This window comes from Lagenorhynchus albirostris, chromosome 11 (assembly GCF_949774975.1).
Source record: "Lagenorhynchus albirostris chromosome 11, mLagAlb1.1, whole genome shotgun sequence".
In the NCBI taxonomy this organism is placed as follows: domain Eukaryota; kingdom Metazoa; phylum Chordata; class Mammalia; order Artiodactyla; family Delphinidae; genus Lagenorhynchus; species Lagenorhynchus albirostris.
Genome location: NC_083105.1, coordinates 86,340,390 through 86,363,586, shown reverse-complemented (window position 1 = coordinate 86,363,586; position 23,197 = coordinate 86,340,390). Strand labels below are relative to the sequence as shown.

General features: G+C 34.4%; 1 protein-coding gene across 3 annotated transcripts in view; it reads left to right on the top strand.

Annotated features, from left to right (window-relative positions):
* Window positions 1-22,559, top strand: part of ETNK1 (ethanolamine kinase 1) — a 68,947-nt gene extending 46,388 nt beyond the window's left edge. For 2 of the 3 annotated variants that reach the window (XR_009543569.1, XR_009543568.1), the window contains exons 5-9: window positions 753-836; window positions 2,617-2,777; window positions 10,192-10,447; window positions 16,470-16,543; window positions 16,873-22,559. Coding sequence is in view for 1 of the 3 variants with exons in the window: in XM_060166723.1 (XP_060022706.1) it covers window positions 753-836; window positions 2,617-2,777; window positions 16,470-16,543; window positions 16,873-16,945 (392 nt within the window). In the remaining 2 variants the exon portion in view is untranslated. The remainder of the gene's footprint in view (window positions 1-752; window positions 837-2,616; window positions 2,778-10,191; window positions 10,448-16,469; window positions 16,544-16,872) is intronic. The other variant, XM_060166723.1, reaches the window with a different exon arrangement.
* Window positions 22,560-23,197: the final 638 nt, after the last annotated feature.

Here is a 23,197-nt window from a genome sequence, read left to right as displayed (position 1 = left end):
TGGAGAATTATAATGAAATACGCATATCTGTATCAGTATTTAGCACTAATTTAGAATAGGAATCTCTTTAGTTTATGTAAAAATTTCTCAAATTAAAAAAATATTTAAAAGCAACTATACCTTTGCTCTTTTTAAATGATAAAACAACCACCTTAAGGCTGCTCAAATATGCTATTGGAAACCTTAATTATGTAGCATCCAGGAATATGTAAGAGTTTGATAGCAACTAACTTCTTAAATTAGGCATGTTGTTATGTTGATCAGCAAGTGCAGGGTTCTCAGAATTTAAGTCTTTGAAAGTCTGTATTTTATTTCCATATATAGATTAGCTTGTCAATTCACTGTTGGAGTATCATAGATTAATTTTTTGTTAAAGTTGCGTAGATTATTAAGTTTCCAAAGATAGTTTTCATTTCTAACCAAACTTGAATTTTTAAGTAACTGATGCCCCCATGTGGTTAAAGACATATTTTGCTTTTGTTTGAACTTGGAGAATGACTGTATTTTGACTTTTCTGTAGTGTAGTGGACATTAATGTTCACAAAGAAGCTGTTGACCCAGATAAATAATTTGAATTTTGTAAAGCTCATTGCCATAAAATTCACAGCCTTACCCTGTATTGTCTCAGAAGTGCATGTAACCAAGCACGTACAATGAGACAAAATATTGGAAGCTATTTAATTATAAATAGCATAGGGATTTTCTGATCCTATATGTGATTTCTTATGTCTCTGTTTTTGTGTCTCACATAGGTGATGTACAGTTCATTGATTATGAATATTCTGGATACAACTACCTGGCATATGATATTGGAAATCATTTCAATGAATTTGCAGGTAAAATCTAGAGGAACATGTTCCTCTAATGGAGTAGCATATATAATTTTGAAAGGATGCTTTTTGAATTGTTTTTTCTTTTCTTTAAAGAAGATCAGCTGGGGGTAGGAGCAACAATTTTTATTTTCTTCCTGACCTTTTTGGTTTTTCTTTATTATTGGAGGAAAGAGATGATGACCTCTTCCTTAATTTCTTAAGGAAAATAATGATTGTGGCTTTTTGTGTGTGTGGCTTTTGTTAAGAATTGACATAGTTGCTTCATAAATCTCATCTCATCTGATTTTTTCTACACAACAATAAGTTGGGTAATATTCCCAGTTTACAAATGAGTAAAGTAACTCACCAAGGTCACAGTAAAATGCAAAGAACTAAGATTTGAAAACAACTTTTTAATCATTTAAAAGCCTTTGCTGTTTCTATTGTGTAGTAGGGCTTTTGGAATGTTGTTTAACTAAAAAGCTCAAGAATTTTTTTTTTTTTTTTTTGTCATTGGCTATGAATAATTGAAAAGCTGGTCATTTTTACCCCTGAAAATAATCTTTTACTACCATCAAAGGTAAAAGTTTAAGTTTTTTAATGTAAATATAATTAATTTAAAATACATTTTATGGCTATATTTAGAAACATGAAATGCTCTAAAATAGTGAAGATTAGGGAATTCCCCTGGATGGTTTATACCTAGCAGGAACTTTTCATTGCTGAATTTGTATTTTTATATATTTATGTATTCATGTATTTTCACATACTTCTAAGTTACCAGACTGGGTAAAGAGAGTTGGGGGAAAGTTTTAGTTTACATGTTTTCAGTTATTTCCCTCCACCAAGCCTATATACATTGCCGTATCCCCAGATACATGTTGTACATAAATATCTATAGGAAGGGAAAGCAGTTGTGCATATAATGAGATATCACTGTGTTAGTAATATGGATAGTCGCTGCTGTGGATACCAAAGAGTGATCTTAATATGATTTTGTGTAGAAAAAAATTGAAAAAGTTAGAGTTTGGTTGTGCAGATAGAAGAGAAAGAGAGGGCACTGCAGGAAGAAGGAAGAAATCTTCAAGATGAGTATACCTATTTCTGTAGGATATAAAATCCATGAAGGAGAATAGAGTGTCATAAGACCAGAGAAGTAAGTTTGGATCAACTTAGGAAGAACCTTGAACACTGGGCAAAATACTATGAACTAAGATTAGTATTTTTCAAACTATACATCATGAGATCAGGTATGTGGGGTAATTAAAGCAAGGAATGGAAAAGAAATAGAAAGTATCAGAATTGGAAGGTGTAGTTAGGGTAAATATTGTTCTGTGAAACTTAGTATCAGGTGTGTGTATAAGGTTTCAATATAAAAATATATTTCTTACTCTGTGAGAAATGATTAAAGAAGCTTTAGAGCTACAGTTCTAGGAAATGCTCTAGATATTAGTGTGCATAAGAATCTCATAAGAATCTCCTGAGGTACTTATTAAAATCGAAGATTTGTGGCTTCTGATGCAGGTGATTCAAGCTTCATACTTTGAGGAAAAATTGAGGCAATGAGAATTGATTATGGTGATCAACTGTATTGTACACTAGAATTTAATTTGGAATACATTATGATTGGTTTATTATTCTAATAAATGCTATTTACTTAATAATATCTAGTATTTCAGCCCCAAATGGAAACATTTAATAATTTTTTTCTGAAAAAATATGTAGATGGTAGGGATTATTAAAGTTTGCACAAGATGTGTAATGTGTTCTTAAAAATCTCAGTGTACTTTCTTTTCTATTTTAGGTGTGAGTGATGTAGACTATAGTCTTTATCCAGATAGAGAACTGCAGGGCCAGTGGCTGCGTTCTTACCTTGAAGCGTACAAAGAATATAAGGGTTTTGGGTCTGAAGTTACTGAAAAGGAAGTAGAAATACTCTTCATTCAAGTCAATCAGTTTGCATTGGTAAGTTTAAATTTAAACAATTAATGAAAGATTCTTGATATAATGTTAAAAACTAAAAATTTTCATCATTTTTTAAACAGTTGCCCATTTTGAGTTTTGTGAACTTGTTATTTGTTTAAAATAATGACAAAATGAGATTGTTTAAAATTCCCCCACTATAATGCTTTTGAAGACAAAAATTTTGTTTCATTCACTGCTATATCCCCAGCCTCTAGAACAACAGTGCCTAGCCACATGGTTAAGTGCTCAGTGAAATTATTTGTTTAATGAATGGATTCTAGTTAGAGTTAGGATTAATGGGCCTCTCACTGCTGTGGCCCCTCCCGTCGTGGAGCACAGGCTCTGGACGCGCAGGCTCAGCGGCCATGGCCCACGGGGCCCAGCCGCTCTGCGGCATGTGGGATCCTCCCAGACCGGGGCACGAACCCGTGTCCCCTGCATCGGCAGGCGGACTCCAAACCACTGCGCCACCAGGGAAGCCCTCTTTCTTTATGTTATAAAAAACATAATCAAGGACAGATTTATGGGTAGTAAGGTTTTTCCACAATATATTTAATCATCACATGTTAACATGTTAACATATCATGTTAACATGATAAAAATAGATTGGAAGGACTGGTAGAATTATGTTTTCATAACCACCAGTATTTTGTCTTACTGAGCTTCTTTTGATAAGCAGTTATTTCCTGCCTCTTTGATATTGTAATGCTTTATTATTTTCAAGACCCACTTCTCTTTACTCTAAATGCATTTATGTTTTCAAATTTTAGTTCATTTAAATTACCTTTTGAGAATGACGTGATGCCATTAGAATAAGCTTTCAGCTAAGGTGTTGAGACTAATTAAATTGAATACTGGGTTGAAGTTATTTTAGCTACTACTTCTTTTTAGTTTTAATATAATTCTCTGCAGTTGACATGGGGAATATTAGCTATGTAGTCTTCACAAATAGACCCTATTGGTGGCTCACAGGTGTACTGTTTCCATAGTCTTAAGAGCAGCATTCCCCCAGAGCCGTACAGAATACATCTTAAGTAAGAGGGTGTGCTGAAATGTGACTTCTTTACCTGCTGTTTTGATGTCTATTTTGAGTCGAACTGTTGGTTAAATTAATGACATGCTCTCCAGTTGGTCCTAGGATGCCTGCTGTTTCTATTTATTCTATGTAAGCATGATCTTAAAGTAGAGAATATAGGGTTTTCTTAACAATAATGACATAATTGCTAAATCCAGTTAAAACTCTTCAGTCTTTATCTTACTTGATCTGTCCATAGCATTTGACATTATTTTCCATTGATTGCAATTTTTCCTTTCGTTAATTTTTGTGGTCCCATTCTTCCTTGGTTTTCCTTTTTTGTGCCCTCCTGCTTGTCTCCTTCTCTGGCTCCTCTTTCTTCTTACTCTTCCTCCAACCCTCTTACATGCTAGTGTTTCCTAGTGTTCGGATTTTGGGCTTCCCTCCTTTCATTTTATGTACATTATATACTTTCTTTTTTTGGCCGTGCCACACGGCTCGTGGGATCTTAGTTCCCTGACCAGGGATTGAACCCAGACCCTCAGCAGTGAGAGCATGGAGTCCTAACCACTGGACTGCTGGGGAGTTCCCCACTTTATATACTTCTATTGGGTGATCTAGTCCCATGACTTTTATTGCCCTTTCTGTTAATGATCCCACTGACAGGCTCCAGATCAGTACTGACTGTATCTATCCAGGGTCCCATTAGTATTTGACCACAAGGTGTCCAAACTTGAATTTTATTTTCTGCATCCTATCCTCTGTCCCATTCTTTATTCTTTATTGTACTCTCTTGACTTAATTAAAATGCTGTCCATTCTGTTGCTGTATTCTGAAACCAGGAAAGAAGGAATTTTTTTTCATGTGTTCCTCTTCTTCTCACATTTTTTCTATTTTCAGATTCTATTCTAAAATTCTGTCAATTCCAACCCTTTCTCCTTAATTGCATGACCTTTGATTAAGGCCTTTGTCTCTCACCTATGTTAGTCTTTACTGGTCTCTTTACCTGCAGGTTTTTTCTGTCTGTAATTCACACTGTATATTTTAAAAGTGCTCTTTCTAATAACTAGAATCTAATTTATGAATCTGATTGTGTCACTTTCCTACTTTATGACTCCCTGTGACTTACAGAATGAAATCCAAATGATAGCATCTACAAATTGTCTTATTTCCCACTAAATTTCTCACCTACCACCTCCTCTCTGGCAGAGTCATCTTGTTTTCTAAACACTCCAGGGTGTTTTAAGCCTGTATGCTTTTGTATAGATTATTCCTTTCTACCTAGAATGCCCTTTTCCCTGTATTCTCTGGCAAGTTCCTCTTGTTCCTTATGGATGTGTCTTAAATACTGTTTCCTCCTCTTTCCTTGATCACTTGTCATGAAGAAGACAGCACGTACATACATTATAAAGCTGTTTTGATAAGGGAGGAAAAGAGGTTTGAATAAGATCAAGGTGTAGCTGTTCTAAATAAATAAATGTTTGGTAAATGTTTATTGTTTGGTAAATAAATGTTTGGTAAATGTTTGGTAATGTTCTAAATAAATAAATGTTCAGTAAATGGTATGATCAGACTTCCTCAGTATTAAAAGATTTCACTTCTAATTAATTGTTTACTATAATTAATTAATGTTGAGGAGATGACAAACAAAAGTAGGTATTTGTATTACAAAACCAAATAGGGAATACAGGGGTTTTTTAAGCTTTGAGGAGTTTTTAGACACATTGTTGGCAGACTTCAGATTCTTTCTAAGTAAAATATTAAAGTTATATTGAGGTTTTCAGGAAACAGTTTGAGGATTCATTTTAGTTATTTGTTCACCATATAAAGCTTTTAATTTTTCTTTGCAACAGATGTGGGTAACCTAGGAATTAAAATACCCTTTGATAGACTTACATATCCATAACTTCCAAATCTGAGAGAAGTAGTATTAGTAAATCATAGAATCACAGATTATTATATTATTTGTACTTAAATATTCTCTTTTTGCCATTTTGGAGAATGCAAAATGACAAATGGGCTATTTCCTCACTTCCCCTTTTATCTGTTCATGAGTCTAATGTTACATATAAATTTTTAATTTTTCACCCTATAAAAGGTGTTACTTACCAAAAAAGTGAAGTTTTATGTATAATGCTTCTCTAGTTTAGAATTATTTAGTTATTTTCCATTACTATATGAATAAAATTGAGAAATACATTTGCCAGCACTGCTATTTTTAGGTGTAGAATGTTATGTTATTTTTAGGTGTAGAATGTCCCCTGATTTTAGTCTTTTCTACTACAGAACCCACCTAATAGGAAGAGATTATGATACCACTTGCAGATGATTTTTATATCATTAGAATATGCTGAGGTGATTAAGACTAGTGGTTCTCAAACTTTTTGGTCTCAGTACCTTATTTTACTCTTCAAAAACTTTTTTGAAGACCTCTACGAGATTTTGTTTATATGGTTTAATTATCAGTATTTACCATCTTGGAAATTAAAACAAATTCAAAATATTTATTAAATACATGTTTTTTTAAAAAACTCATGTTAACATAAACAGCATTTTAAAAATGAAAAATAGCTATTTTCCAAATCAAAAAACACTTCAGTGAGAAGGATGACATAATTTTTTACTTTTGCAAACCTCTGTAATGTCTGGCATAACAAAAGCTGTATTCTCATGTTTGCTCCTGCATTTCATCTCTTACAGTGTATTGTTTTGGTTGAAGTATATGAAGATAGTCCTGTTTCGCACACATAGGGTTGTTGGAAAAGAGGAGTGTTTTGCCTTTTCAGGGAATTGTGGATATTCTTTTTTGATGCTTCACCAAAACTCAGCAAGTGATAGTTTCTTAAAGGTTAATTGTAATGTTCAATCTGAACACATAAGTTAACTTTTGTATTCTATTACATGAAACTCCATTAGTTTATCTTGCACTTTGAATGGTTCTTTTACCAATGTGTGATTTTGTAATTTGAATGTCATTCATTAGTTATTTGGAAAATACGGATTTATTGAGCTGTATAGATCTTCTAAAAGTTGATACATCTCATTATATGATATTTAAAAAATCACATTTATTGATATCACCACCAGTATCAGAAGAGTTTTAGTACTTTATTGAGAAGCTGATAAGCTCACAGAGTTGAATACAGATTTTCCAAAGTTCTAATTTTATGTTGAATAGTCAAAGTCTGTCATTGGCAACAAATACTGTCATTTATTCTCATTGAAATGACAAGTTCTCTTTTTTATATTTGAGAAATGTCTGCCAAATACCCAAGTCTAATAACTCTAGTTCATATGTCAGTTGTTCTTCAAGTAAAAATGACGTTCCATTAAAAATGTGCAAGTTTAGGTCACAACTCAGTCATATGTGGTTTTCCTTGAGACAGCCTTCATGCTTTGGGTATGCATCAGACATGCTTTATTTGTACTTCCTATATCATCCCACAGAATATCAGAATATCATGTACTCAGGGGTGGCGATTTAATAAAATTAATAGTTAAAGGACTTTAACTATTAAAGGACATTCTTTAGTGAGACTGGATTTGTACTGTGAGTGTGTGGTGGTGGTGAAGAATAAGACTACTATACTAATTCATTTTGGTACCACTGCCTTGACTTATGTTAAGGTACCAGGAGCTTCACCCAGTATTGCTTTTTCATCATTGCAAATGTAAACATAGTCGAAAAGACAAGTAACATATTAGTATTATTATGAAAATAGTTTTGGGCCTCAGAGTCTTCCATGGATTCATGGACCACTTTGAGAACCACTGATTTAGACTTTCAAAAGAAGGAAGGCATCTCATCTCATAAATCACTTTTCAATACCTGAGACACTTCCTTAGACAGAAAGAAGACCATTTTAAAAAATCTTCATCATTTTTGTCATTCTGGTTTCATATAATTAATAATTAACATTTTATTGAACGTTTGTTGTATGCCAGCTGCTCCGATGTGATTTTTTTTCCACACACCAATCAGTTCTCTAGTTCTCAGTAGGCAGTGATTGGGTGTCCTACAAATTTAACTCAGGTCTGACACTATCTACCTGGAGATAAGTGTCAGATTCCATAGGTTAAAGGTTCAGTCCCACAAGACTGCCCCCTTGCCCCTTTAGATGCCACTCGCAAGTCCACTGGCTTTAAATGGGAGGCTTCCACAACTCCCTCCTTGGGGCCTATTAATTTGCTAGAGTGGCTCACAGAACTCAAAGAAACGTTTACGTTTGTTTACCAGTTTATCATAAAGGATATTATAGGGATACAAAAGAACAGTTGGATGAAGAGGTATAGTACGGTGAGGTCTGGAAGTGTCCTGGGTGTAGGAACTTACGTTCCTGTGGAGTTTCGGGTGTACCACCCTCCCAACATGTGCGTAGGTCATCTGGTTCACGAAATATGGAAGCTCTCCAAACTCCTTCCTTTTAGGTTTTAGTGGACGCTTCATTACCAAAGCAAGATTGATTAAACCACTGGCCATCTCAGTTTTCATTCCCTCTTCCCTCCCTGGAAGTCTGGAGGTGGTGGGGCGGAAAGTTCCAACCTTCTAATCACGTGGTTAGTTCCCCTGGCAACCAGCCCTCAAGTTTAGGGGCTTTCCAAAAGATACCTCATTAACATGTGGTTGAAAGGGGCTTGTTAAGAATAACAAAGACATTCCTTTCACATTATAGCTGTGGAACTATTTCAGGAACCAATGACAAAAGACCAAATATTGTAACAAAAGATGCTTCCAGTTGCTCTATGCTTAGGAAAGTCCAAGGAGCTATGAGCCAGGAACAGTGAATGAAGATCAAATGTCTATATCTTATTATAAATTATAATATCTCACTTGCATTTTACAGATGAGAGAACAGACGTACAGAGGGGTTAATTAAGTTGCTTACAACCACACACCTAGTAATTTTTTTCTAGTTATAGTATTTCTAGTTAGAATAGAGTTTCTTGGGAAGTGAAGCCTTAGTGTTATCAGAAACTTTTTTTTTTTTTAGATTATCAAATATTTAACTCTGTTTAATGCAGTGTTGTGTAGTCCCAGCCTAGAAAAGCTAAGGAGTACAATGCAATGGTAAAACTTAGTAGAATCTGACCACTATAGGAAGATATGAAAATTAAAGCTGGATATATAGTAAGGTACGATTCCAGTAGGGAAAAATATAGATCAATCCATTTTCAATATATGAGAACAGATAGTCTAAATATTTGGATGTGGATTATAGCTAATCAAAAGATGCATAGGTAGAGATAAATGTAAGCCAAGTATCTATCTATGTAAATGTTAAAAAAGTACACATGCAACTATTTTATTTTTGCTTGTATGTACAATATAATTTATACCAATATTCTGTTTAATGCTTTCAAAGAGAAAGCCAATTGGAAGTCTCATAAATATGTAGCAGAAAAAACTGAAACACAGAACAAAATAGGTTTTCTAATAAGATGTAATAAGTAGGGATATAAAAAGAATGATGACTAAAAAAGTAAAATACCAACTGCTTTAAAAATCTGTCATTAAACAAGATAAATTGAAGACAGTAAAGTAGACAGAAAATAATGGGAAAAAGCAAGCTGGAGATAACTTTTCCTAAGTAATCAGAATGAAAGAAATGCATCTGAACCACAAAAGGCATAAAAACTAGGAGCCAGCATATGCTTGGCAGTCTTTTCTGTGTAGCTTTACTGAACTGACCAAAACACTGCCAGATTTTCTTTTTAATTGTACATAATTTTTTATTGAATGAAAGATTTAAAAAATTTTGTAGTGCTTTACAATTTCCAAAAGTTTCACACACGTGACTTCATATAACCCTATGATAACCCTTTTTTCCCCCACCTCTATATTGCCCATCCCCACAAGTGGTAACCACTAGTTTGTTCCTTTTATCTGTGAGTCTGCTTCTTTTTCTTCTTTTAATTTAATTTAATTTATTTTTTTATACAGCAGGTTCTTGTTAGTTATCCATTTTATACACATCAGTGTATACATGTCAATCCCAATCGCCCAATTCATCACACCACCATCCCCCCCACGCCACTTTTCCCACTTGGTGTCCATATGTTTGTTCTCTACATCTGTGTCTCAACTTCTGCCCTGCAAACCGGTTCATCTGTACCATTTTTTTACATTCCACATATATGCGTTAATATACGATATTTGTTTTTCTGACTTACTTCACTCTGTATGACAGTCTCTAGATCCATCCATGTCTTAACAAATGACTCAGTTTCGTTCCTCTTTATGGCTGAGTAATATTCCATTGTATATGTGTACCACAACTTCTTTATCCATTCGTTTGTCAGTGGGCATTTAGGTTGCTTCCCTGACCTGGCTATTGTAAATAGTGCTGCAATGAACATTGGGGTGCATGTGTCTTTTTGTTTTTGTTTTTTTTTTTGCAGTACGCGGGCCTCTCACTGTTGTGGCCTCTCCCGTTGCGGAGCACAGGCTCCAGACGCGCAGGCTCAGCGGCCATGGCTCACGGGCCTACCTGCTCCGTGGCATGTGGGATCTTCCTGGACCGGGGCACGAACCCGTGTCCCCTGCATCAGCAGGAGGACTCTAAACCACTGCACCACCAGGGAAGCCCGCATGTGCCTTTTTGAATTGTGGTTTTCTCTGGATATATGCCCAGTAGTGGGATTGCTGGATCATATGGTAATTCTATTTTTAGTTTTTTAATGAACCTCCATACTGTTCTCCATAGTGGTTGTATCAATTTACATTCCCATCAACATTCTTGCACCAACAGTGCAAGAGGGTTCCCTTTTCTCCACACCCTCTCCAGCATTCGTTGTTTGTAGATTTTCTCATGATGCCCTTTCTAACTGGTGTGAGGTGATACCTCATTGTAGTTTTGATTTGCATTTCTCTAATAATTAGTGACGTTGAGCAGCTTTTCATGTGCTTCTCGGCCATCTGTATGTCTTCTTTGGAGAAATGCCTATTTAGGTCTTCTGCCCATTTTTGGATTGGGTTGACTGTTTCTTTAATATTGAGCTGAATGAGCTGTTTATATATTTCGGAGATTAATCCTTTGTCCATTGATTCATTTGCAAATATTTTCTCCCATTCTGAGGGTTGTCTTTTCGTCTTGTAATGGTTTCCTTTGCTGTGCAAAAGCTTTGAAGTTTCATTAGGTTCCATTTGTTCATGTTTGTTTTTATTTCCATTGCTCTAGGAGGTGGATCAGAAAAGATCTTGCTGTCATTTATGTCAAAGAGTGTTCTTCCTATGTTTTCCTCTAAGAGTTTTATAGTGTCTGGTCTTACATTTAGGTCCTGAATCCATTTTGAGTTTATTTTTGTGTATCGTGTCAGGGAGTGTTCTAATTTCATTCTTTTACATGTAGCTGTCCAGTTTTCCCAGCACCACTTATTGAAGAGACTGTCTTTTCTCCATTGTATATCCTTGCCTCCTTTGTCATCGATTAGTTGACCATAGGTGCGTGGGTTTATTTCTGAGCTTTCTATCTTGTTCCATTGATCTATGTTTCTGTTTTTGTGCCAGTACCATATTGTCTTGATTACTGTAGCTTTGTAGTATAGTCTGAAGTTAGGGAGTCTGATTCCTCCAGCTCCGCTTTTTTCCCTCAAGACTGCTTTGGCTATTCGGGGTCTTTTGTGTCTCCATACAAATTTTAAGATTTTTTGTTCTAGTTCTGTAAAAAATGCCATTGGTAATTTGATAGGGATTGCATTGAATCTGTAGATTGCTTTGGGTAGTAGAGTCATTTTCACAATGTTGATTCTTCCAATCCAAGAACATGGTATATCTCTCCATCTATTTGTATCATCTTTAATTTCTTTCATCAGTGTCTTATAGTTTTATACATACAGGTCTTTTGTCTCCTTAGGTAGGTTTATTCCTAGGTATTTCATTCTTTTTGTTGCAATGGTAAATGGGAGTGTTTCCTTAATTTTTCTTTCAGATTTTTCATCATTAGTGTATAAGAATGCAGGAGATTTCTGTGCATTAATTTTGTATCCTGCAGCTTTACCAAATTCATTGATTAGCTCTAGTAGTTTTCTGGTGGCATTTTTAGGATTCTCTATAGTATCATGTAATCTATTAACAGTGACAGTTTTACTTCTTCTTTTCCAATTTGTATCCCTTTTATTTCTTTTTCTTCTCTGATTGCTGTGGCTAGGATGTCCAAAACTATGTTGAATAATAGTGTCGAGAGTGGACATCCTTGTCCAGTTCCTGATCTTAGAGAAAATGCTTTCAGTTTTTCACCATTGAGAATGATGTTTGTGGTGGGTTTGTCATATATGGCCTTTATTATGTTGAGGTAGGTTCCCCCTATGCCCACTTTCTGGAGAGTTTTTATCATAAATGGGTGTTGAATTTTGTCAAAAGCTTTTTCTGCATTTGTTGAGATGATCATATGGTTTTTATTCTTCAGTTTGTAAATATAGTGTATCATATTGATTGATTTGCGTATATTGAAGAATCCTTGCATCCCTGGGATAAATTCCACTTGATCATGGTGTATGATCCTTTTAATGTGTTGTTGGATTCTGTTTGCTAGTATTTTGCTGAGGATTTTTGCATCTATATTCATCAGTGATATTGGTCTGTAATTTTCCTTTTTTGTAGTATCTTTGTCTGGTTTTCATATCGGGGGTGGCCCCATAGAATGAGTTTGGGAGTGTTTCTTCCTCTGCAGTTTTTTGGGAGAGCTTGAGAAGGATGGGTGTTTGCTGTTCTCTAAATGTTTGATAGAATTCAGCTGTGAAGCCATCTGGTCCTGGACTTTTGTTGTTGGAAGATTTTTAATCACAGTTTCAATTTCATTACTTGTGATTGGTTGGTTCATATTTTCTATTTCTTCCTGGTTCAGTCTTGGAAGGTTATACCTTTCTAAGAATTCATCTATTTCTTCCAGGTTGTCCATTTTATTGGCATAGAGTTGCCTTTAGTAATCTCTTAGGATGCTTTGTATTTCTGTGGTGTCTGTTGTAACTTCTTTTTCATTTCTGATTTTATTGATTTGAGTCCTCTCCCTCTTTTTCTTGATGAGTCTGGCTAATGGTTTATCAATTTTGTTTAACTTCTCAAAGAACCAGCTTTTAGTTTTATTGATCTTTCCTATGTTTTCTTTGTTTGTATTTCATTTATGTCTGCTCTGATCTTTATGATTTCTTTCCTTCTGCTAACTTTGGGTTTTGTTTGTTCTTCTTTCTCTAGTTCCTTTAGGTGTAAGGTTAGATTGTTTATTTGATATTTTTCTTGTTTCTTGAGGTAGGCTTGTATAGCTATAAACTTCCCTCTTAGAACTGCTTTTGCTGCATCCCAAAGGTTTTGGATCACTGTGTTTTCATTGTCATTTGTCTCTAGGTATTTTTCATTTCCTCTTTGATTTCTTCAGTTATATCTTGATTATTTAGTAACATATTGTTTAGCCTCCATGTGTTTGCGTTTTTTATGTGTTTTTCCCTGTAATTCATTTCTAATCTCATAGTGTTGTGGTCAGAAAAGATGCTTGATATGATGTCAATTTTCTTAAATTTACTAAGGCTTGATTTGTGACCCAGGATGTGATCTATCCTGGAGAATGTTCCCTGGGCACTTGAGAAGAAAGTGTAATCTGCTGTTTTTGGATGGAATGTCCTATAAATATCAGTTAAATCTATCTGGTCTGTTGTGTCATTTAAAGCTTCTGTTTCCTTATTTATTTTCATTTTGGATGATGTGTCCATTGTTGTAAGTGAGGTGTTAAAGTCCCCCACTATTATTGTGTTACTGTCGATTTTCTCTTTTAGAGCTGTTAGCAGTTGCCTTATATATTGAGGTGCTTCTATGTTGGGTGCATATATATTTATAATTGTTATATCTTCTTCTTTGATTGATTCCTTGATCATTATGTAGTGTCCTTCCTTGTCTCTTGTAACATTATTTTAAAGTCTATTTTATCTGATATGAGTATTGCTACTCCAGCTTTCTTTTGATTTCCATTTGCATGGAATATCTTTTTCCATTCCCTTGCTTTCAGTCTGGATGTGTCCCTAGGTCTGAAGTGGGTCTCTTGTAGACAGCATATATATGGGTCTTGTTTTTGTATTCATTCAGCAAGCCTGTGTCTTTTGGTTGGAGCATTTAATCCATTTATGTTTAAGGTAATTATCGATATGTATGTTCCTAGGACCATTTTCTTAATTGTTTTGGGTTTGTTTCTGTAGGTCTTTTTCTCCTCTTGTGTTTCCCACTTAGAGAAGTTCCTTTAGCATTTGTTGTAGAGCTGGTTTGGTGGTGCTGAATTCTCTTAGCTTTTGCTTATCTGTAAAGCTTTTGATTTCTCCATGGAATCTGAATGAGATCCTTGCTGGCTAGAGTAATCTTCGTTGTAGGCTCTTCCCTTTCATCCATTTAAGTATATCATGCCACTCCCTTCTGGCTTGTAGAGTTTCTGCTGAGAAATCAGCTATTAACCTTATGGGAGTTCCCTTGTATGTTATTTGTCATTTTTCCCTTGCTGCTTTAAATAATTTTCCTTTGTCTTGAATTTTTGCCAATTTGATTACTATGTGTCTTGGCATGTTTCTCCTTGGGTTTATCCTGTATGGGACTCGCTGCACTTCCTGGACTTGGGTGGCTATTTCCCTTCCCATGTTAGGGAAGTTTTCGACTATAATGTCTTCAAATATTATCTTGGGTCCTTTCTCTCTCTCTTCTCCTTCTGGGACCCCTATAATGCGAATGTTGTTGTGTTTAATGTTGTCCCAGGGGTCTCTTAGGCTGTCTTCATTTCTTTTCATTCTTTTTTCTTTATTCTGTTCCGCAGCAGTGAATTCCAGCATTCTGTCTTCCAGATCGCCTATCCGTTCTTCTGCCTCAGTTATTCTGCTATTGATTCCTTCTAGTGTAGTTTTCATTTCACTTATTGTATTGTTCATCTCTGTTTGTTTGTTCTTTACTTCTTCTAGGTCTTTGTTAAACATTTCTTGCATCTTCTCGATCTTTGCCTCCATTCTTTTTCTGAGGTCATGGATCATCTACACTATCATTCTGAATTGTTTTTCTGGAAGGTTTCCTATCTCCACTTCATTTAGTTGTTTTACTGGGGTTTTATCTTGTTTCTTCGTCTGGTACATAGTCCTGTGCCTTTTCATCTTGTCTATCTTTTTGTGAATGTGGTTTTTGTTCCACAGGCTGCAGGATTGTAGTTCTTCTTTCTTCTGCTGTCTACCCTCTGGTGGATGAGGCTGTCTAAGAGCCTTGTGTAAGTCTGATGGGAGGGACTGGTGGTGGGTAGAGCTGACTGTTGCTCTGGTGGGCAGAGCTCAGTAAAACTTTAATCTGCTTGACTGCTGATGGGTGGGGCTGGGTTCCCTCCCTGCTGGTTGTTTGTCCTGAGGCAACCCAATACTGGGGCCTACCTGGGCTCTTTGGTGGGGCTTAATGACAGACTCTGGGAGGGCACACACCAAGGAGTTCTTTCAGAACTTCTGCTGCCATTGTCCCCATCCCCCAGTGAAACAGAGCCACCCCCCGCCTCTGCAGGAGACCCTCCAACACTAGCAAGTAGGTCTGGTTCAGTCTCCCCTGGGGTCACTGCTCCTTCCCCTGGGTCCCGAGGCGCACACTACTTTGTGTGTGCCCTCCAAGAGTGGAGTCTCTGTTTCCCCCGGTCCTGTTGAAGTCCTGCAATCAAATCCCTCTAGCCTTCTAAAGTCTGATTCTCTAAGAGTTCTTCCTCCCATTGCTGGACCCCTAGGTTGGGAAGCCTGACGTGGGGCTCAGAACCTTCATGCCAGTGGGTGGACTTCTGTGGTATAAGTGTTCTCCAGTCTGTGAGTCACCCACCGTGCAGTTATGGGATTTGATTTTACTGTGATTGCACCCCTCCTACCGTCTCATTGTGGCTTCTCCTTTGTCTTTGGATATGGGGTATCTTTTTTGGTGAGTTCCAGCTTCTTCCTGTCAGTGATTGTCCAGCAGCTAGTTGTGATTCTGGTGTTCTCACAAGAGGGAGTGAGAGCATGTCATTCTACTGCACCATCTTGGTTCCTCCCTCAGAATCTTAAAATATCGTGTTTAAATGAAAATAGATTGTAAAGCACACATACAAAATTATTGTGCAGCTCCTAATTACACAGTCATCTGTTTACTCTTTAAGTCCTAAGACTCATTTTTCTCCAACATAAGTCAAGTTGTGTAACTTTATATCATCGTTGATTGCGCAGAATTGTTGGGTCAATAAAAATTGATTTCAGAAATTTGTCACCCCCTGAACATCTTCAGGTTTCAGTATATGTTTTATTTTTGAGATTTGGATTTTCCTTTTTGTATATATTTTAAGAAACAAAATCCTTTGGTAATGTATTTTATAGGAAATCCTGTTAGCAATTATGACCCATTAAAAACACTTAACTAACAACATGTATCAGTGCTGGTGCCAAACTCTGCCCACACAAAGCAGGATACAGGAACTGGGCTCTATTTATTTTTTAGTGATTATAATTTATTATAACCTCTTTTGTGGACAAAAGTGGTCTATAGCCATCCAGATAACTGTACACTTCAGTATTACCTGTGTTTTAGATACTTTGTGTTAAAAAAGCATCAAGAAAGTATTGTTCATGGAGTTGATGAAAAAGGAAGAAACTTACAATTAATATTTGTTTTACAAAGAAATGCATTATCATAATTCTTGATTTTTTTTCCCTTTTTTTAGGCTTCACATTTCTTTTGGGGATTGTGGGCTTTGATTCAAGCCAAATACTCCACTATTGAGTTTGATTTCCTTGGGTAAGTTTAATTTTACTGTATGCATTACATTTGTCTCTACTCTTGGGATTTACATTTAGAATTTATAGGGGACATTGTAGTTATTATTTTTAGTCAAATGTTGCAGAGGTTGCATACATTTAATAAATTGGTCTGCAAGGAAATCTGGTATAATCTGTTAAATGATTTCAGTATTAGAAAAGTGTCCAGTAGGTGGTGCAATAAACTAAAAATATGTCCCTTGAAAATTTAAAAACTTAAAAAAAATCAGTTTAGAACGGGTGGGTGGAAATAAACGAAGGATTAAGGTTTTTAGCTGTAATTACGTTGTTACTCTCTTTTCTCAATAGGTATGCAATTGTTCGTTTTAACCAATACTTTAAGATGAAGCCTGAGGTTACTGCATTAAAGGTGCCTGAGTAAAGAAGACATTTAATTATTCTTAAGTAGCTGAACAATGCTTGTGGATATTTTAAGAAATTCCAAAAAGCCAATATATGTTAAAATTCTTTTAATTTGGTTATCTTGCTTTACAAATTATGCTTCTAAACAACCAATTTATTTTTTAAATAGAATGATGTTAAGAAATACACCTACTGCTCTCAGTATGTGGTGGGTTAGAAGTTTGTTAAATCAGCAAAAAGGTATAAAGATGTCAGTTTAATCCTTTGATAATTTAATCTATGTTATATGTTAATTATTTATTATAAATTTAACATGAATTCTGTGACTGTTTTCATCTGTTTCATCTGTTTGTTGAGTGTAAGCAACAAAAATTTTCCAGAGAAAATTTTCTTTTAAGTTTTACTTTAATAACATTAATTTTAGTAAACATTTTAGGTGTTTGGTGTAACCTTTTTATTTTGACACACTGTTAGTTAAATGAATCATTTACTCTTGGAATGCCAGACACTGGTTTAGATAAATTAAGATGTTCATAGAAAAATATCTGTTTAGGAGAGTGAAGTACATTCACTGTCTATGCTAGTGGTACATCTTTCTGGAGTACTGGAAAGCATTTTTTTGGGGGGAACATCTTAGAATTAAATTCCCCTCTTGCTACATAGTCTGGCAGTATAAATATTAATATTTACCATATAATCCTGGAATAGATATATGATGATTTTATGTTACCAAAATCTATATTAAATAATGTTTTCACATACTATATATGGTCATTTAAGTTACAGTTTGTTTTTAAAATTTTACTATATCAAATTGTTTCTAACCAAAAATTTTGTTTTACTTATTGAGATGTTGTATATTTTGTTTGTTATTAAATAGTAGCTAGTACAGCAATTGTTAATTTTTGAAACAAAGACAGAATGCTTATCATACTTGGGAACAAGAAAATGTCATTTAGTTTAATTCTTTTTTACTTCTTCAGATTCATTCCTTACAGTGTGGTTTTAATGTTTTAGTCTGGCTCCATGTCTTTAGAATGATAGCAAATGATTACTTGATAAATGTATCAATAGTTTCAGAGAAATAAGTTGAGATGGTTAAAAGAATTAAATAAGGAACCTTTAGAACATGAATCTTGTACACTTAAAATCTGATATAACAATGTGAATTAAGCAAAAATACTCCTGGTAGGAGGGCTTCTGTTTGGTTTGATTTCTTTTGATTTTGTTTGTTTGTTTTTGTCTGTTTGAGAGTGAGAGGATGGCAGTTATTATTTGGAAGGAACTTAGATCTTTGAGATAGATAAGCAAGCATCCAGTTTTGAAGACTGCTGTGTAGAGTTGAGCAGTCATGGTTAACTTTACTTAGAAAATGAGTCTGACAAGCTTTGCACTTTGGTCACATAAGTGCCCATGTACAAAGTTGGCTTAATGGATCTGCATATTCAGAATATGCAACTACAAATTAATCCTCTGAGAAATCTTCTGGGGAGTCTGATGTATTATTCCAAGTGACTTGTATTCTCAGATAAGTGCTTTAAAATACTTGGATTATCTCAAGATGTTTAAAGCTAATAAAGTAAGTAGAAACACTTACAGGCCATTTAAAATGGTAAATTCTAGTTACATGAATAGAATCTTAAAATCTGTTTTGTGTCTATATTAACAGTGTTAGACCAAGATTTGTTTTCTACCTCCCCAATGTTACAAATGTTCACTTCTGTTTTTATAAACCATATTACTGTAGGATCAATAGAATTTTACCTAATTAACTAAATGAAAGGAACCAATTAAACAATGAATAGCTTTTTATATAATGTTAGAGTGAACTTGAAAAATTGTTTTTGGTGGAATTTCATCTGGGGCTGGAACATTTTCTTAGAACAATGAAGAATATGTAGTACTCTTGCTTTCCGACTTCTTAAAAGTGCAGATATATCTTGGAGAACTGTGGGAAGAGAGATCATTTTTCTACCTTACTCCATATTCTTCAAACTATTTTGAATAGAGATTCACTGAGCCATTGCTGGTAGATTGTGCCTAGCTGCTAGCTGTGATACTCTTGTAAGTGGTTCAGAGAGATTCATATAGAAGTGAATGTAAAGGGGAATAAAGGCTCTCACTTTAGCCCTAGGCAATGAATCTTGGGAACAAAATAAGCTATTTAAGATATTTCCCCCACTTTTAGGCTAGATTTTGGGTATTATGATGTTCCCACTTCCTGTACAGGTTTTTGGGATCATGCTTCAGCCTAATAATAGGGTTCAAAATTTGCTTCCCTTTTAATTGATCATTTAAGGGATTCTAAAGGGAAAACATCCCTCTAAAATTTGTCCTGTGGCTTGCTGAGATGTCTTTTGCCTTTTTATGTTAAGCTAAGGAACTTGAATGCCTTACCTAATAACTCAACTGATAGTAAGCTCATTTTGTAAATATGAAAATGGTTGTTAGAGAAGTGGCATTCATGTATACTCAGTGTTAGTCAATAGACCATAGTGGCCTGGATGCTTTAGCAAGCAAAATTCCACAGTTTGTTTTCCCTTTGTTCCTTACATACTTGTATGATCTTAACTGACCAGTAATACTTGATTTTTTCCCCTCCTGACCCCATGCTACCACCACTTTCTGGGAATTAAAGAGATGTGGTAGTAAATCATACTGTTCACATGATCATTTGAGATCAATATGAGCACAAAACTCATCAACTAGGTCTGCCTGGAATGTATATAAAACAGTGTAAATAAAAATTTGTAAATTAGTGTGACTTGTATGTTGCATATGAGATTGTGTATTGTTTTGCATTCTTTTCCCTTTTGTAGACATTTTTCTGTAAGGTCATGATCCAGCTCTTTGGTTTTAGACTGGAAATAGCCAACAAATCGGGCTGCACAGTGGGATAACAAGAGGAACTGGAAATAGGGTTTGTCAGTTTTTGTTAATGTCAGTACTTATTTATTTAGCCTCTCAGTGCCTAATATGACTTTTTTTCAAACTTTAGTTGACCACTAGTTTTTGGAGGTTAGATTCCTGCAAGCAGTAAATTAATACATTGTTAGAATTCCATTATTTGAGTCATGACTCTAAGCTAAAGCAAATTAAAAATATAATTTTATGATTGCAGACTGAAGTGTTATCCTTTTCTGTTTTCAAGGCTGTTAACCTTTTTCTACAAAAAAAACCTTTGAGTTTTTATATATCTCAGTGTGAATCTTAAGTCCCACATATACAAGGGAGATGATAAGTAATAGCTCCTAGTTCAACTTAAGCATGTCTCAGTTGGCTTCTCTAAGTATAAAGTTGTTCATTATGGGATTGTAAAACACAGAAAAGGTATGTGCTCTTTTAATGACTGCTAATTCCATTTTTGCTGAACTAAAAATATTTAACTTCATAAATATATTTATTATGAAACCTTCCAGATTTAAAGGAAAAATTCCCCCCAAACACTCTCAATTAAGTTAAAAACCTCCACTTTTAAAGTTATATGGATATTTCTTTTTTACATTACACAAAGCTTTCTGTACCATTTTTGAATTCCTTCATAATGTAAATGAGAAAACTATCAGTTTGATTTCTGCTTTAAATTGCTTTTAATAAGCATTTTATACTGCATTCCAAAGTGATATAGACTTAAGCTTTTAATATTAGTCATTCAATTGATAGACAAAGTTAACAATGCTTTATGCTAGGAGAGTTTTGTTATTGGCAGCAACTTGCACTACTTTACACAAAAGGCAAATGCTAGTAGTTTTTATGCACAAAGGAAAGTGAATTATAAGTATGTGGTAAAGCAGCTTTATCTTTATTTCAAAATTGATTTGCTCTGAATTTTCTTCATTAGATTTTTAGAATGTCTTTGACTGGAAACTTAGTTACATATTAAGGCAATCTCTTTTGTTTTTGTTTCTTTTTTAAACGAAAGACATTAGTTATATGGAACCACCTTTTTTTTCTGCTACATACCACTTGTGAGATCACAGTGTTATGTCTTGGGTTTGATGTCTTCAGACAGAAAAGTGTAACGATTATTTTAAATGAATTTTTCCCCATCTTTGAAGTTTAGTCCATAAATGTATTGCTATAAAAGAAAATGCTTGAGTTTGCATTACTTGAATACTTGAAAACTGAAATTAATAAGATATATTACACAATGAATTAGACTTTTCTGAACAGTTTTTAACACTAAAATTTTCCTTTCTGGATCATAATTTGAAATGGACAGATTTAAACTATTTGGATAGAAAAAATAATATAGTGCTTATAGAAAATACCCTTTTGACTTTGAGGCATTCAGAATTCAAGTTTTTAGTAGGTTTCTGTCCTGAAATCTGCTTTCTCTTCTTTCCTATACTTAATGCACTTACTATGCTACTGATGTTATCAAACAGCAAGTTAAAATCTGTGTTCGTTATGCATCCTATGGCTTTCTAGTTACGAAAAAATTGCTCTGTAAAATACTCTTAATCCCTAAATGTAGGCATATTTTTGTCTACACCTTGCCCATTAATGGTATTAATACCATAAATCATTTTAACAAAACACAAGGTGTTTATACAAATTGAAAACATTACATGTTACATTTGAACTAGTTAGTGAAGGGTAAGAAAAAGGTGGCTGATTTGAATTGTTCCATTAGTTAAATTTCAAAAGGAACTTTGAGAGATTAAGACCTGATAGTATCTGTGTAAACTAGCTCCTGTGAACTGGGAAAGACCCCCAAAGCAGTGGAGGAAATGAGAGCACTTGCATGGTTGTACTGTGGTGCTACTTAAATTATGTAGTGACACCCTGTAATTTTTATTGTTCAACAATCTGAAGAAGTTTCCTGTTACTTACATGTACTAAAGTAATTATAAATTGGTAGAATCTGCAAAAAGGAAACTTTTAAACTCTACTGTATTTAGGAGCCTTTGTGTAGCTGGGTGAAGTTTCCATGATTTGAAGTATTTGGATTTTAAAATATACCATTATTTTAAGAAAGAAGACCTGGCATTATTACATATTCTTAAATGACAATGTCCTTATCAGTTTCAGAAGAAAAAACCAAAATGAATAATTGTCATTGCATTAGCTGTATGTTGAATTGGGAAATTGTGACATAAAGGTTAAATTTATGTTTCTCAAATGTGAACCATAGTAGTATAATGCTGCTCTGTAAATACTGTAAGTGCTACAAATAGTCTCAGCACTGAAAATGTATTGATACCTCTCAAATGAATGCAACGTTTGATGTAGGTGTTTTGATATGCCTCAGAAAGTATCTGAGTGTCTGGGAACTTGTTAATCTGTTTGGTAATGAAGATACTTCCTGTTTTTTGTTGCTTCTTTTCATGTTTAAAATTTAATTTTTACATTTTTACTACTGTTAATTTAAGTAAAATTTGTTCTCTGGTTAAAATGGGGTTACCAGTGAAGAAAATTAAAAACAGCCTCATTCATGTAACTGCTTAAATAAAAATGCAGTTTTGCTATGTGTTCATAAACTTTTAATGAATCTGTATTTCTGTTTAAATATAAGTGATGTTTAGGCTTTATTTCTGTTTAATAAGGCCTTTTATCATTGATTAAATAAAGGAATGTATCTTTTTGAAGAGATTTATATTCTGTAAATAAAAATTGGTTGTAACAATAAAGTTGAGTTCTAACTGCTTGTATCCATAAATCTTGTTACTTCAACTTATTTTTGTGGTTTTCCTATTGTAGAAAAAGCTTTTAAATGTTTGTGTATAACTATTTGTATATTTGAAGTGAGTCTTTAAATTTCTAATCTCTGGTTTTTTAATATAGTGTTTAAAAGTTTTGAAAAAAGTTTACTTTTGAAAATTTGGTTGAGATGAGAGTGTAGAATATTGTATAAATTATGAACAAATTTTGTTTACCTAGTTTAAAAATTCATTATTCTAGCCACTATACTTTGTGTTTTCACTGTGCTTGGGGCTGGAAGCAGGAATAGAGACACTGTTTGGGACTTAGCATCTTACAGTCTAGGCAAGGACTATCCATTCAACTAATGTTAGTTAAGCTCAGTTTCTAATTTTCAGGTAGTGTGATAGATGGTGGAGATACAAAGATAAGATATGATTTCTACCTTCAGATAATGTTTATCATGAAGGTCAGTTTTCCATAATGAAAATAGTCAGCAGTGTGTGTGTGTTTGTTTTATTAGAATGCCTTCCAATTTGGGTTTGTCTGGTGTTTTCTAATGATTAGATTGAGGTTATGTATCGCAGGCAAAATACTACAGAAGTGATTTGTCCTTGTTAGAGTATCA